This window comes from Carassius gibelio, chromosome A7, assembly GCF_023724105.1.
Source record: "Carassius gibelio isolate Cgi1373 ecotype wild population from Czech Republic chromosome A7, carGib1.2-hapl.c, whole genome shotgun sequence".
NCBI lineage: Eukaryota > Metazoa > Chordata > Actinopteri > Cypriniformes > Cyprinidae > Carassius > Carassius gibelio.
In genome coordinates, this window is record NC_068377.1 from 4,607,901 (window position 1) to 4,622,442 (window position 14,542).

Below are 14,542 nucleotides of genomic sequence, written 5' to 3' on the forward strand. Positions count from 1 at the left end.
TATATTAATTCAGAATATCTTTAGCAACAATCGTTCCTGTGTAACAGTAAAGACCGCTGTTGATTTCCACTTATACAAATGAAAGGAAAAATTTAATATAATCACTATATAAACATGCAAGGTATATTTATGCATGCTCATTTTAGACATTAAAAAACCATCATGGTTTGATAAATCATTATTAAAAAAAAAAAAAGTTTAAATCACGAGTTTCAAAATTATGATTTTAATAGTTAAAGTTACGGCAAAACAATTTTTGTCATAATTATGACTCATTTCGATTAGTTATTTTGACAATAATTCTGACTTACGATTTTTGATTTCAAAATTTAGACTTTTTATCTTATAGTTGTAACTGACATAATTCTGACTTAATTATCCTTTTTTTGTTATAACTGACAAATTTGTCCATTTCATCTTGCTATAATTATGGCTTTTCGCCAGTTTTGACACAATGTCAAGCCTGTCATAAATTAGACTTTTCATCTTATGTTTAAACTTTTATAGCATTGTCAATTTAAATTGGTCATAATTATGATTTTTTTAAATCTAATTTTGACCTATTATAGTAAAAATTTAGGCGTCATAATTTTGACTATCACATAATCTCCACTTATTGTGTCAATTTAGACTGACATAAATTTGACTTTTTGCCATAATTGTGGTTTATGTCACAAAAGATTTTATCTCATAACTACGACTCATAACTACGACTTAACACTTCAATTTATCTTATAATTGACTTTTTATGCTGTAATTATGATTTACCAAAGCTTTCCCCCCCTCATATATAGTGGAAATGGGCTTCCATATTTTACTATGTGTGATTATGCATGTATTTCTTTTTATTATTTGAATATATATACACAACAACCACCTGATGTTTTATTAAAGCTGGTTTAGAATATTTCAACATCCTTTTTGACAATAATAGATTTTCCTATCCTACAATGCACCACCAGTGCTTTTGCTGATTCAATCCATGTGTTCAAATTATTTTAAAGTGTTTTTATTCTACATAAAGATTTATAAACTTAATAAAAGTCCACAGCAGTGTGTCATTAATCTGTTCAGTGAGCGGCTCGCTCAAGACTTTCCTGTCAACATTTAACAAACCATTTCCACATGAACTAATATTAACTTAGACAAGAAGGCAAGGTAGAATCACAGAGCATAAATTTGTCACCAGTGATTGTTTTAATAAGTTTAAATCTTTGAAATGTACAGTTCATCAATGACATTTACAACAATTAATTCCGTTTATATTTGTACGGTCCCTACTGTAGATATACTGGATTGCCATGTGGTTTCTCGAGGGTACAAACATGATAAATAAGAAATTAATTACCCGACATAAAACGGCCACATAACAGTGATTTTCACAGTATCGGACATGCAGGGAGGTGCATGTTCAGAGGATACTGGAGAGGATGGAAAGAAGGACAGGCAGCTCCACATGCAAAAGAAAAGACACTTTCTCAAAAGAAACATTCACAACGAGTCTGTCGTTTGAGACATTATTATTATTATTATTCGGTTACCTTGCTCAGCGTAACTGGCTGTTTCAGCTACACACATGACCAGTCCCAGCCCTTACATGTCTCAGTAATCTGCCATGACCCCACCGTATGTGTGTGTGCGCTAATCATTTCCTGATCGATTTTAAAGGGATAGTCCACCCAAAAAAAATTTAAAACATGTCATTTCAAAATCTGTATGCGTTACTTTATAAAGATATTTTGACAAATGTTGGTAACCAAAATTCCCATTGGCTTCTATAGTCTGGTCAAAAAATACAATGGAAGTCAATGGGGACCAGAAACGGTTTGTTCTTCAAAATACCTTCTATAGAATGTTGGAATTTCTTTCTTCTCTGAACACACAGAAGATTTTTTTTTTTTTCCATATGCCATTGACTTCCATAATATGGGTGAAAAAATACAATGGAAGTCAATGGAACACAAAATTGGTTACCAAGATTCTTAAAAATACCTTTTATGGAATGTTGGCATTTCTTTCTTCTGTGGAACATAATGGAAGATATTTTGAAGAATGTTGGTAAACAAATGGTTTCAGGTCATCCCTGGGACCTAAACTGTTTGATTACAAAAATTCTTCAAATACCACGGAAGTTTATTTGGTTTTGGTCAAAATTCTTCAAAAACCATGGTTTGTTTACCAATATTCATCAAAGTACCTTCTATAGAAAGTTGGGGTTGCTTTCATCTGTAGAACACAAAAGAAGATATTTTGAAGGATGTTGGTATCCATTTGATGTTGGTACCACTGACTTGCATAGTATGCACACAAAATAGTATGGAAGTCAATGGGACTTGAAACCATTTTGTTTCCAAAATTCTTTCAAATATCTTCTATAGAACAATGCCATTTCTTCCTTTTATGGAACACAAAATAAAACACTTTGAAGAATTTGGTATACCATGGAAGTCAATGGGACCTAAATCTTTTTAATCACCAACTTTCATCAAACTATACAGGTATGCATATTTATATTAGATATTTTGAATAATCTGCTAACCAAATAGTTTCATTTTTCTTCTTCTTAAAAAAAAAGACCATTATTTTGAAGAAAGTTTGTTTCTGAACCCAATGACTTCCACAGAATGTACAAAAGTCAGTGGGACCTGAAACAGTTTGTCTACCAGCATTCTTCAAAATATATCCTTCTTACAGAAGAAATGCACCCGAGGTTTGGAACAACATGAAGGTGAATAAATAAAGACAGAATTTATTTTTTGGGGAACTATCCTTTCAAGTTATTAAAACTACACTATAATGACATCACTTTTTTTGACGCGTATCTGAGGGCGTCATGTACAACAACTTCAGTCCTTGGTATCAAGATATATTACTTCTCCATATGACGATAATGATCTATTTTTGTAAACGCAACAGACTAATGATTATGTAATTAGCTCTTTCCAGTAGATATGGATTATGGGTGGCACGAGGACCAGGAGGCAAAATATGAAAAGGTCCATGCTGGTCCAGAGGTGCCCTATACAGTACAAACACATTTGATCTCTACTCGTCTATGTCAAATAGTAAGCAGAAGGAAAGGGGCGGGGCATATCATATGGGCGTGGCTTGAGTCGCTGAACACAGATACACCAGACGATTAAAAAAAAACAAAAAAAAGACCATGCACAAGTCGGTTGGTATGTGTGATTTTACATGTCATGAAAGCACAACTGCGCTATTTCCACTGCCAACACTCTTGTTCTATTTTTTTTTTTCAGCTTTTATAGGTGAATTTCATGTTTTTTTGTGTGTGTGTGTGTGTTTTTTTTTTTTTTTATCACAGCTATGGTCTTTTAAAAATATTTTGCTGTTCGGGTATGAATCTATTGCAGAAGGCTGTCTACAAAGTATGGCCGCCTTTGGGTAACGCATCTCTCCAAGCGCGGAGCAAACAGAGGGCTTTGAGAGTCTGTAGCAGAGAACGCAGAGGGGACAACAGCTTGGCACATGACAATGAGAGATGTGTGTGTGTGAGGGGAAGCAGGCAGGGAGGAGATGCTGAGGAAGAGTCCTTTAGCTCTGCGCCGTTAGCCTTTGCTCTGTGAGAGAGGCCTGGTGCGCCACCGTCTTGTTCTCATGTGAGCGCAGACCGGACACCACGTCGATGAAGGCCAAGCTCTGCACTTCTTTATGAAGTGGCTCTGAAGAGGAAGGAGAGAAAAAACACACAAATCAATCCTACAATAGGAAGAAACAGTTTCACGCGAGTGTAGTTCGGCAAATTAAACCGTATTCACAAGGATATTCAGATATTAAACTGTTAAATGATTAATGGTTTATAAAAACGTATTATTATGAAGACAATATTTGCAAAACTGGAATAACGTAGTGATGAACTGATGGACAATTACTTTAGTTTTTTATATTTAGTTTTATTTTTATTTCCTATTTACTAATGTAATTACTTCAACTTCTTTCATTTAGTCCCTAAAGCAACATTTCCATTAGGTTGTTTACTGACTATTTCGGCTTTATTTAATCTTCATTTAAATGAACACAAATGATTTTAATAGTTTCAGTTTGTTAAAGGGTACCTGTTATGCAAAATCCACTTATACATGGTGTATAATCGTTTTGATTCTTTGAGCAATGTGATGTCACATTGTTTAGGCCCCGCCCACAGCTGCTGACTGACTACCATGTTTATAAGACATGAAAGAGAACTTAGTTTAGTACTCGCATGCCATTTGAATACCACTTTCTGTTGGCTAATAAAACACTTAATCAGAAGTGACTGATAATCAAAACCAAACAAATGAGTATTTGAGGTACAGGCACTGCCCTGTTGTGGAAAAGTGGGCGGGGAGCAGTAGCTCATTTGCATTTAAAGATACAGGCACAAAAAAACAGTGCATTTCTGTTCTTCTCAAAATTAGCATTTTCAAAATGATATAATGCATGCTCCGTGGGTTTATTTGAGCTGAAACTTCACAGACACATTCTGGGGACAGCAGAGATGTATATTACATCTTGTAAAAAAGGGGCATCATCGGTGCCCCTTAACAATAACAACTGGTTTTAGTGTGGTTTCAGGCTTCTTTAGGGTCAATACACTTGTGAATGTGTTGAGTGGTTTGTTTGTGTGATCTCCTGACTCACCTGATCCCATGATGGAGCAGATGAGAATCATGGAGTTGTATTTGATCTCCGGTGCACTGTGCTCATCTTTCAATAGTTTGTGTAGAACCTGCACCAGATTAGAGGCGACAAAGTCCTCCTCTGCGCAATCTGAAATCAAAACCATGAAGTGACTGAACAGCTTAAACCAATGCACTTATACACACACACCTAATCCTCGCTAATCTAGTTGTTTAAAAACAGCATTGTGTATTCTGAGTATTGTTGGCTCTGATGAACTGGTTTTGTTTCTCTTTTGCAACATGCTTTGGAAAAAAAGTCTCTGCTAAATGCAGAAATGTAAAAGTAATGTGACTGAAGGCTTAAATGATGCTGAATTCTTTTTGCCATTCATTTTTAAAGACAAATGTTTACCAGTGATACTATGGTTAACTAAAACTAAAACTATTAACATTTTTTATCAATTATTTTCACTAACTGAAATAAAGCTAAAAATATATATATAATTGATCAATATTAGGTTAACTAAACATAAAAACTTCATGAAAAATGTTGCCTCAGGTAGCTTCCTGAAATAAATAAGTTTAAGCTGAAGTGCTAATAATACTAAAACTAAAAAGAAATAAGGAAATACAAATGCACAAAAGAAAATAGAAATGAAAAAGCACATAACAAAATGACTAAAACCAAAATTAATTAATAAAAAAAAATATTTTTAAAATGAAAATATACAGAATAAAAGCGAATTTAAAATCTGAATAAATACTATAAACATATATAAATAATTATTTACTTCAATTCAGGTCTATAAGCATCACATTAAAGATATATGTAGAATTAATTCAGGATCGTTGGGTGATTTTTTTTCCCGTTAACTCAAATGGCAAAAAGTGTCAGAGTTTACCTGAATTCACATTAATGCACAGTAATCTTAGATTTTTACCCAGATTTAGTGCCGCTATGAGACCCAGGGCCACCAGCGCTTCATTCTGCATGATCATGTGTTCACTCGTGGCCATTGTTACCAAGTGCTTGACACCTCCACCTTGTATGACTGTTCGGACCACATCCTATTCAGAAAGACAAAAGCAGTCAGCATCTTCCAGAGCATATGAATGTGTGACGGAAAAATCTGCTGCAATAAAAGAAGTCCTCCACAGCACGAAACAATACAACCAGATACAATACAATCAGAACATGCAGTGAAAAACTAATTACTGTAGTACATTTAACTAGAAAATACTCGTTCTACTTTAAAATTTCTTGTTTACTTCAACATGTTGCATGTTGTTCCTCAACAGTGAAAAATAGTTTCTACACCAGAACAGACGTGCTAGACATTTTGTCAAAACCAAGTATAGTGTCTGGTTAGCATTACTTGGAAAGGATGGGATTTGTGGTTGCTGCTTAGTCGTGTCCTCCCTGGTTATGACATGTGAGATGATGCATGTGTAATCAAAGCACTGCACCATCACTAAAGCATCACTGAAATGAGCAGAGCCCTATAAAATAGGTTTTATTTTTCCAACCTTTATTTTTCTGGATTTCATTTTTTTCCATTTGAAATTTTCTGGACTCCGTTTTAATGGTTAAATTAAATTTTAGTAATCAAAAAGCATTTCTAATTATTTAAAGCATATACAATTTTAAGAACAATTTATCAAAAGTTTTTTGGGTTCTATGAAATACATTTTATAATACAGTTTTCCCCATTTTGATTTTGCTGGATTCCGTTTTGATGGTTTAACGAAATTTTTATAATCACAAAAACAACTTACTTTATTAATCAAATCAAATGAAAGCATAAAACATTACTTAAATTTATATTTTAAATAAAATTAAAATTAAAACATGGATGAAAAACAAGATTATTCCCTAAAAATGACATTTTAATAATAGTTTAATTATTATGATTGCAATGATTATACTACTGTACAATAGTAATATATGTCTGACACAATTTTTGAGTAAAACCAAACATTTATTTTGTATCTGTGTGTATTTGGTATGTTGACGGCAGATTTTCAAAAAAAAAAAAAAAAAGAATCAAACAGTAAATTCCTTACCGCAGAATGCAGGATTTTAGGGGTGCATGATAAATATCGGCCGATAATGAATGCGCATCTCATCAGTAAAGCCAGTTATCTAATTAGCGGTAAATTCCAGCAGGTGCGTGATTTCACATAGAGCAGCGGTTACTGCACAGAATCATTGTTATCTGACAAGCTGCGCAAATCCATGCTGATAATGACCAAAAAAAAAGATCTGGCTTTACTGACAAGATGCACATTAATTATCGGCCGATATTTATCGTGCACCCCTACAGGATTCATATTTTAATGTTTTTTTTTGTGGTTTAATATTCACAGACACTAGTCCATATTGCGTATATTATCGTTTTACAGTAAATTCCATTTTTATGAATGGATTCCACCATTCCGTTTGTTTCTTCAGCATAACAGAAATCATAAGGCCCTGAATGAGAGAGAATGAAGAGACCTTTGACTTGCTGTGTCTGATGAGAGCGGACAGCAGGCGGTTGGACTCTCCCATCACACCAGCGTGGTCTTTCGCTTCACACCACTCCACCAAACGCTCCACCAGCTTTGCGTTTGTGCCCAGCTGCTCTGCTGCGTCAGCTGCAACACACACACACACATACACACAGTGCTAAACATAATCGACACATTTGTTAATTTATATTATTTTTTTCTATTTTGAAATTCTGTAATATTTGAATATTTGAATATTACAGTATGTGTAATCATTTTGTTTAATATTATTAAACAAAAATAATTAGCTTCATAATTTTATTTAATATCTTGATTTAAAAATTCTTCAAATATCAAACTTTTTTTAATCCAAAAAATGGCACAACCCCCTCCAAAAAGGTGAAATCTCTATCTTAGGAAGTGCAGTTCAATACATTATGAAAGATGCATATTTCTGCTATGTTTTTAATGTTGTACACACTGTTTTCAAACTGAGAGACGGATGGGAAATATTTTCTGTGGTAACTGGCAGCATGTCTCAGATTCTGTCGATACAGCTCAAGTTATATTTACCCAGGAATATTCATTTTAAACCCAAGCTGTCACTGAGAGCTAATACGGCTGGGCCGCTGCCAATGAAAGACGATGTAAATACGTCCGGGGCAGAGCCCTTGTCTGCAGATCCGTAGTTACTAACTGACAGAGTGCCATCGATCCCCCGCTCACTTCATATCAGAGACTGACTGCTGTGTGACGGGCCTGAGCCTGAGATCAAATCACACATGCTGTCTGACACAAAACAGCTAAACAGCTGGAAAACATATAAGGATTTATAAGCTTATCAATTTCCATTAAAAACCAATGGAATAAACAACTGTTTTGTTGCTTTTAGCTCATGTCTGTTAGCTTGATATCATTGACGTGCCAACTTTTAGCAGACATACACAGCTTGGAATAAACAGACGATTTCGTCCTCTGGTGTGGACACTAATATAGTTATCTTTATAGTGATCGTTTTTAATGTGAATGGGCCTTTACTTCTAAATTATGTTTTTGTGATGTAAACATTTTGATAACATTATAAGTGGACCTTAAAGAACAGTACAAAATCGTTTTAAAAGGCAGTTCATGACCCCTTTAATACGCGAAAAGAGATTTTCAAGCATCAGGTCATGCATTTATTAGTTTGTTTGTTTTTTTCATTTATTTATATATATTTAAAATTATTGGCATTTATTTAAATGCAAAATTTAGTTTGAGCATCACAACCAGTCCAGCACAACAACAGCAGCTCAACCAATGGCACGATTCTGTGGGCGTGGCTATCTGTACATAGACAGTGATTTTGTCTTCTGAAATGTTTGCTGTAAATAAATACCCTGAGTGTCAATGAGCATCCGTAATGTTCCCAGAAGCTTGAACTGGACTGGAGGCATCTCAGATTTGAGAAACTTCAGCACTACATCCGACACACCAGCCAAGAGCATCTTAGATTTGTTGACCACTAGAGAAGAGAGAAGAAGATGGAGCAGATTTAGTTTTAAGACACTCCTGCACAGGTGAGTGAATCATTCAACGGTTGAGACTGACCCGGGATGGCGAGGTTCCTCAGAGCGCTGAGGGCGGCGTGCTGCACCGTCACGTTCCCCTCTTCAACATGTCTGTCCAACAGCTCCAGAAGCTTCTGTACGATACCAGTGTCTACCATGTGGATGCAGTTCCCATCTGTAGACGAAAAAGCACTTATTTACACTCTCAACACAGTGATCGTCATGATCTTGCAGTCGCAGGACTGATGTCTAGTGTTGGGGGTAACTCATTACAAGTAATTACGTAATCAGATTACTTTTTTTTATTTATTGACCGACAGCTCTCTAGTGTCCATGTTGAGAGAAATTAGGAGTTAGTGCACTGTGTGAACATGATTACTCTAGAAAAACAGATTCAGTTTTCCTCAAAACGAATAAAAACAGTGAAATGCAAACTCAGAATAGGATGCAAACCTGCAATAATGAAATATGTTAAATAGCACAAATATCCTTTAATGTTTTTAATCTCATTTTATTTGTTGCTGACCTTCGATGATCCGATTCGACCATACTAATAAGCAAAAATAACTTTACATAAACATAACTTTTTTCTCTTGTGTCCTATTCGTCATGTAATCCAGAATAGCAGCAGCACAGCTGAAAGATTTGTTTAAGCTGTGCTTTCTACTGTACAGACGTGAATTTACATTTCCTTCAGCCTGAGGCTCATTCAATCCACTTTTGATATAAAAAGAGATTTTACATTAGCCAAATATATTAAAAACAAACAAGCAAGCCCAGCTCAGATGAGAAAAAGTAACACAATACTGTAATGCATCACTTTTAAACGTAACTTTCCCCAACACTGCTGATGTCTTACCATTGCGGGCAAAGTTAGCGATGGCGAGTGCTCCTGCTAGCTGGAGCTGGTGGTTGTTGGAGGGCACCCATGAGAGGACCCTCTGAAACACGCTGCCTTTACCCCCCTCAAACAGCTTCTGCATCGACTCATCTACAGGAAAACACATCACACACGAGCGACAACACAGAAACATGAATGTGACCGATATTATAAGGCCCTTCACACTAAGAGCAATAACTATAAAGATCAATAGAGCTATATTAGAAACCAAACCAGAACCAGGAAAAACTATTCAACTATTCAGAAAGTGTACTGATCTTATGCCAATCTACAAAAGACAAAATGCATCAACTACATATTTTGTCACCTTTTGAGTGAAATCGGGCTTTCTCAGACAGAAATCAATTCAACTATGCTCAGATTCAGAGAAAATGGAGGGTGAAAATCTTTTAAAATCCATTTAAGCCATTTTTTTATTCTTTTTAGAGCATTATTACTAGGGATGCACGATAATATCGGCACAACATCGGTATCGGCCGATAAAAGCTTAAAATGACCATCATCGGTATTGGCCGATATGAATATTTCTGCCGATGAGCCAAACCGATATTCTCCAAGTGAAATAATTGACCTGTTTTTCAGATGTGAATGTCTGTCTACATTTGTAAAATAATACATTTATGGTAGAATCAGTACAGAAGAGATACATGGATTTCTCTTCAGTAAAATTAAAGTTTAAATATATCAGGCTAAAAATTTGTATATATATCGATATCGGCATCGGCCAAAATTATTTTGAAAATATCGGCATATCGAATATCGGCCAAAATCCAATATCGTGCATCCCTAATTATTACTAACACATATGATATTGAATGGGAACCAGAAAGCACTCTTCTTTCAAACGAGGAGCTGGCAGAAATGCAAACTACAAACTAGACGATTATCATGTTTGTAATGAAGCAATATACCGTTCAAAAGTTGGAGGACAGAAATAGTTTTTTATTTTTGTTTATTAAAGACATTAATACTTTTATTCAGGATTTGATTAGATTAGTGAAAGTAAAGATATTTATAATGCAAATTATTATTGTGTTTTTTTTTATTAGTTTTTTTATTATAAGAAAAAAAACTTGCAAAAGTTTCCACAAAAATATTACAGTGCAAAACTCTTGTTTCTTTAGCATCAAATCAGCACATTAGAATGATTCCTGAAGAATCATGTGACACTGAAGACTGGAATAATGATGCTGAAAATTCAGCATTGCATCAAATAAATAAATTACATTTTAAAGTATATCAAAATATAAAACAGTCATTTTAAATTGTAATAATATTACTGTATTTACTGCACTTTGGATCAAATAAATGCAGCCTTGGTGAGCATTAAAAAAAAAAAGTTCAAACACATAAAAAAAATCTTTTGAACTGAATTTTCCAACCTCCAGAATCCATTCAGTGATAGTCATTTTAATGCCCCACAACTCTTTCAGCTAGCATTTAATATTGATGAAGTGTAATACACATCAGCCAGAGAAGACTCGCTTCACTTCAGCCTTCCCTTCTCAAGATAAAAGGAGGTGCATCCCTATTTAGCTAGTAATATATTATATAACTGCTGGGAAACTGAATGAACGGGAATAGCACACTTCATTAATTAAACACACCGTGAGTCATAGCTTGAGATTATGTCATTATGTTTTATAAAGGCCCTGTTTGCTTTATTCCCACAGAGGGGGCATTATTGTTGCATGCACCAATATCTTTATTTAAGGGTTGTTTGAGTTCTGTCAGAGTTAGGTCCTGTACCTCCCAACAGCAGAAGGACCATGAGGTCTGAGGCCGTCTTGAGCTGAGCCACGTCCTCGTCCCTGTCGCTGTCCACCGTCTGAGCCACGACCTCCAGCAGACACTCAACCAGACCAGCATCCACCAGCTGAAGCTTGATCACATCTGACACAGAGACACAGACACTATTACAGACACCCTCATGTCTAACAGGGACTTCACAAGCCATGTTAAAACCCTAGTGCTGCACCTCAGAGGTACAGTCCAGGGCTGCGTTTCCCAAAAGCATCGTAAGCCTAAGTTGATCGTAAAAACGATCGTACGATTGATCTTAATATTACGGTCTGTTTCCCAAAAGCATCGTAGCTTAAGTAGCACTTGAAAATCTTCGTAGATCTACGAGTGCTCTGGAGTAATCGTACATCCCCAAGTGCATCGTAAGAAGACAGATTTATGAGGACACCTGCAGGACAACCAGCAGATTACACTTTTATCTAGATTTAACACACTGCAACGCGAGTAATATAATAATATTTTGATTGTATTATTGTACACTTTATTGTACTCGTTTTTGTGTTTACATGAATTTATAAATGAAATAAAAAAAGGGGAAAACAAGATAAAAAACACATCTAAATTAAATGAATGGACAAAAGAACTGAATGAACTGAAGATGGAGGCTGTGGCCTGGGAGGGTTTTTTGGAGGACTAGGAGATGGTAGGTGCTCGGAGATGGCAGATGAAACTGATGGTTCCTCTGAGCATGAAGGACCTGACTCAGGTTCAGGCTCAGGCTCAGGTTGAGTTAGGGTCCCACCACCTGTTTTTTTAATTGCAGTCCTCTGCAGTGCCCTCTTCCTTGTTGCCAGGCTTGCAAAATCCTGCCACTTCTTGCGGACCTCCTTCCCTGACCTTTGAACACCCCTGGTTGCAGTTAGTTCGGTAGCAATGTCCTCCCAGATGTTTTGTTTTTCTTTATTAGTATGGTGTCCTTTAAATCTGGTTAAAATCACATCTTTGTTTTTCTCTATCTCCTCTAAGAGGACATTAATTTCATCCTTTTGAAAGGTATCTTTTCTTGTTTGTTTTTTGTTCAGCCATTTTGTCAGTGTCTCCGCCTGTATGTAGGTGCTTTATAAAGACTTGATTGTCTTTATTGGTAATCCAAAACAGATGACAATTATTAGGTTAAACGTTCAGAATACGATTCCATATAAGGTTAAATTTCAGCACTTAGCGAATGGACAGCGACTCGTAAGTAGCACGTAGAGCGCGTTCTCGCGCGTTCATGTTAAGTGCATTTTTGGGAAACGCTCGTGGAATTGCTGCGAGCGTTCGTAAGTTTGCACGTAGAAAACGCTCTTAAGAGCTAAGATACATCGTTATCGGGAAACCCGGCCCAGACCAAAACAAAAGCTAAACCCAACCACAGAAACCAAGGCAAAACCTGTTGGAACAAAACCAGGCTGTGTTGTCGGATTGAAGTAAAATGAGGTAGAGAAATGCTGATCAATGATTGGTCGATTTGAGCTCATCATCAGCATTGGCCAGCGGTTTCTTGGATTAATTTCAAACAGCATCGTATATATTCAGTGTTTTTATGAAGTCAAATAAAAGCTTGATTACAGCATTTCTGTATAAATCTGCCATAATTTAATAATATTAGTTATGTATCAGCATTACATTAGCCTGACAACAGCCTTGACTATTGATAGTCTTTTACAGTTTTCAGAAAACCAACAAAGAACAGTTTCGATTTGAGCAATTTCGTTGTATTTATGATTTTTCTTTGCCATCATTAAATGTAAATCCTTACATTTTCAGCCTCATCTATGGATAATTTTTTTCAGTATTCAATATTTTAATATAAAAAATATAATAAGTAATTATAATTGTTTTCTCAATTGCTATTATTAAATTAGATTATTGATATCTGATATCAGCATTACATTACTCTAACAACAGCCTTGTCTGTAGAAAGTCTTTCACGGTTTTCAATGTGTTTGTAAAATAATCGAATCAAATCAAATTGTAAAATCAACAAAAAATTCGCTTTTTGCCATTTTTAAAGAAATAATCTTATTAGCTACCATTAAATGATATTATTTATACATCTGAATTGCATTAGACTAACGAGAGCCTTGTCTATAGACAATCTTTGGCCGTTTTCTATGTTTTTATTTGTTAATATTGTTTGATTTTAGCCGTTTTGTGTACGTATGATCTTATTTGCATTCATTACAATTTATATGAAATTATATATTATCTGTGTCAGTATTTTTAATGTTTAATAAATTAAAACAAACTAATTACAATTGATTTTGTGTACAGTTTGATAGCTTTTACGTGCTTTCATATAATAATACCATTTATATATATAGGCACTGCATTAGTCTAATAAATAATAATTGGATAATATTTTTCAGTTTATAATTAATAAAATAAATTAAGATGAAAGGTTTGATTGGTTTTCATTATTTAGCTTTATATTGACAACCCTTTTTGTTAGAAAAGGCATCAGCCGCTAAAAAACGATGTCGGACCATAAACCAAGACTTTGCTTTTAGCTCATTTTTTAATGCATGTTTTTTCCCCCTTCAAACACATAACAGACTGAATTACATAACTCTCTGACCCAAAAAGACTAAACCAGACAAGTGATGCAACAAACGTTACACCGGGACACAATTTCTAAGATAAATTTCAGGTGAACAATCCAACGGACGACATATTGAAGATTCATCCAGTGTCAGTGAATTACACAGCAACCCAGAGGGAAAACCCTGAGGTCAGACTGTTGCAGACATATGGTCGTCTCGCTACGCATTTGGCTGGTTATGAAACGCCTGCAGTGTTCAGGTACAGCACAGCTCACCCTCACACACACATACACACACACACACACACACACCGCGTGACTGGCAGAGCTTCGCCTGTAGTGCTGTGGACTGGCTCTAAGTAGGCCGTTGTCTTGGAGACTGGCAGTATGGGATGGCGGCGATGCGCGCTGAATGCTAACAACCAAAGCAGCGCTTTCTTTCACACATGCTCTTGATGCTGTGGGCTTTCCATCTCACGCTGCTTTTACCAAAACATACCGGAGTTCTTACGGTTCAGCTTCTTTATACATGCTATACTACACTGCACTCATATGGGACACTGCAAAAAAATGGCTGTTAGGAAGATTAGATTTGACTTAATTTGATTAGAATAAATCCATGCTTGGACAAAACAAAACAAGTGAAATCATA

At 35.5% G+C, this 14,542-nt stretch overlaps 1 protein-coding gene across 2 annotated transcripts in view; it reads right to left on the reverse strand.

Moving 5' to 3' along the window:
- Positions 1-1,174: 1,174 nt before the first annotated feature.
- The window catches only part of LOC128016464 (rap1 GTPase-GDP dissociation stimulator 1), a 37,891-nt gene continuing 24,523 nt past the window's right edge, over positions 1,175-14,542 (reverse strand). For both annotated transcript variants that reach the window (XM_052600983.1, XM_052600982.1), the window contains 8 exons: positions 11,313-11,456; positions 9,522-9,653; positions 8,703-8,837; positions 8,491-8,616; positions 7,120-7,259; positions 5,564-5,690; positions 4,642-4,770; positions 1,175-3,683 (listed from right to left, as the gene is read on the reverse strand). In XM_052600983.1, the coding sequence (XP_052456943.1) occupies positions 3,556-3,683; positions 4,642-4,770; positions 5,564-5,690; positions 7,120-7,259; positions 8,491-8,616; positions 8,703-8,837; positions 9,522-9,653; positions 11,313-11,456 (1,061 nt within the window). In that variant the 3' untranslated portion in view covers positions 1,175-3,555. The remainder of the gene's footprint in view (positions 3,684-4,641; positions 4,771-5,563; positions 5,691-7,119; positions 7,260-8,490; positions 8,617-8,702; positions 8,838-9,521; positions 9,654-11,312; positions 11,457-14,542) is intronic.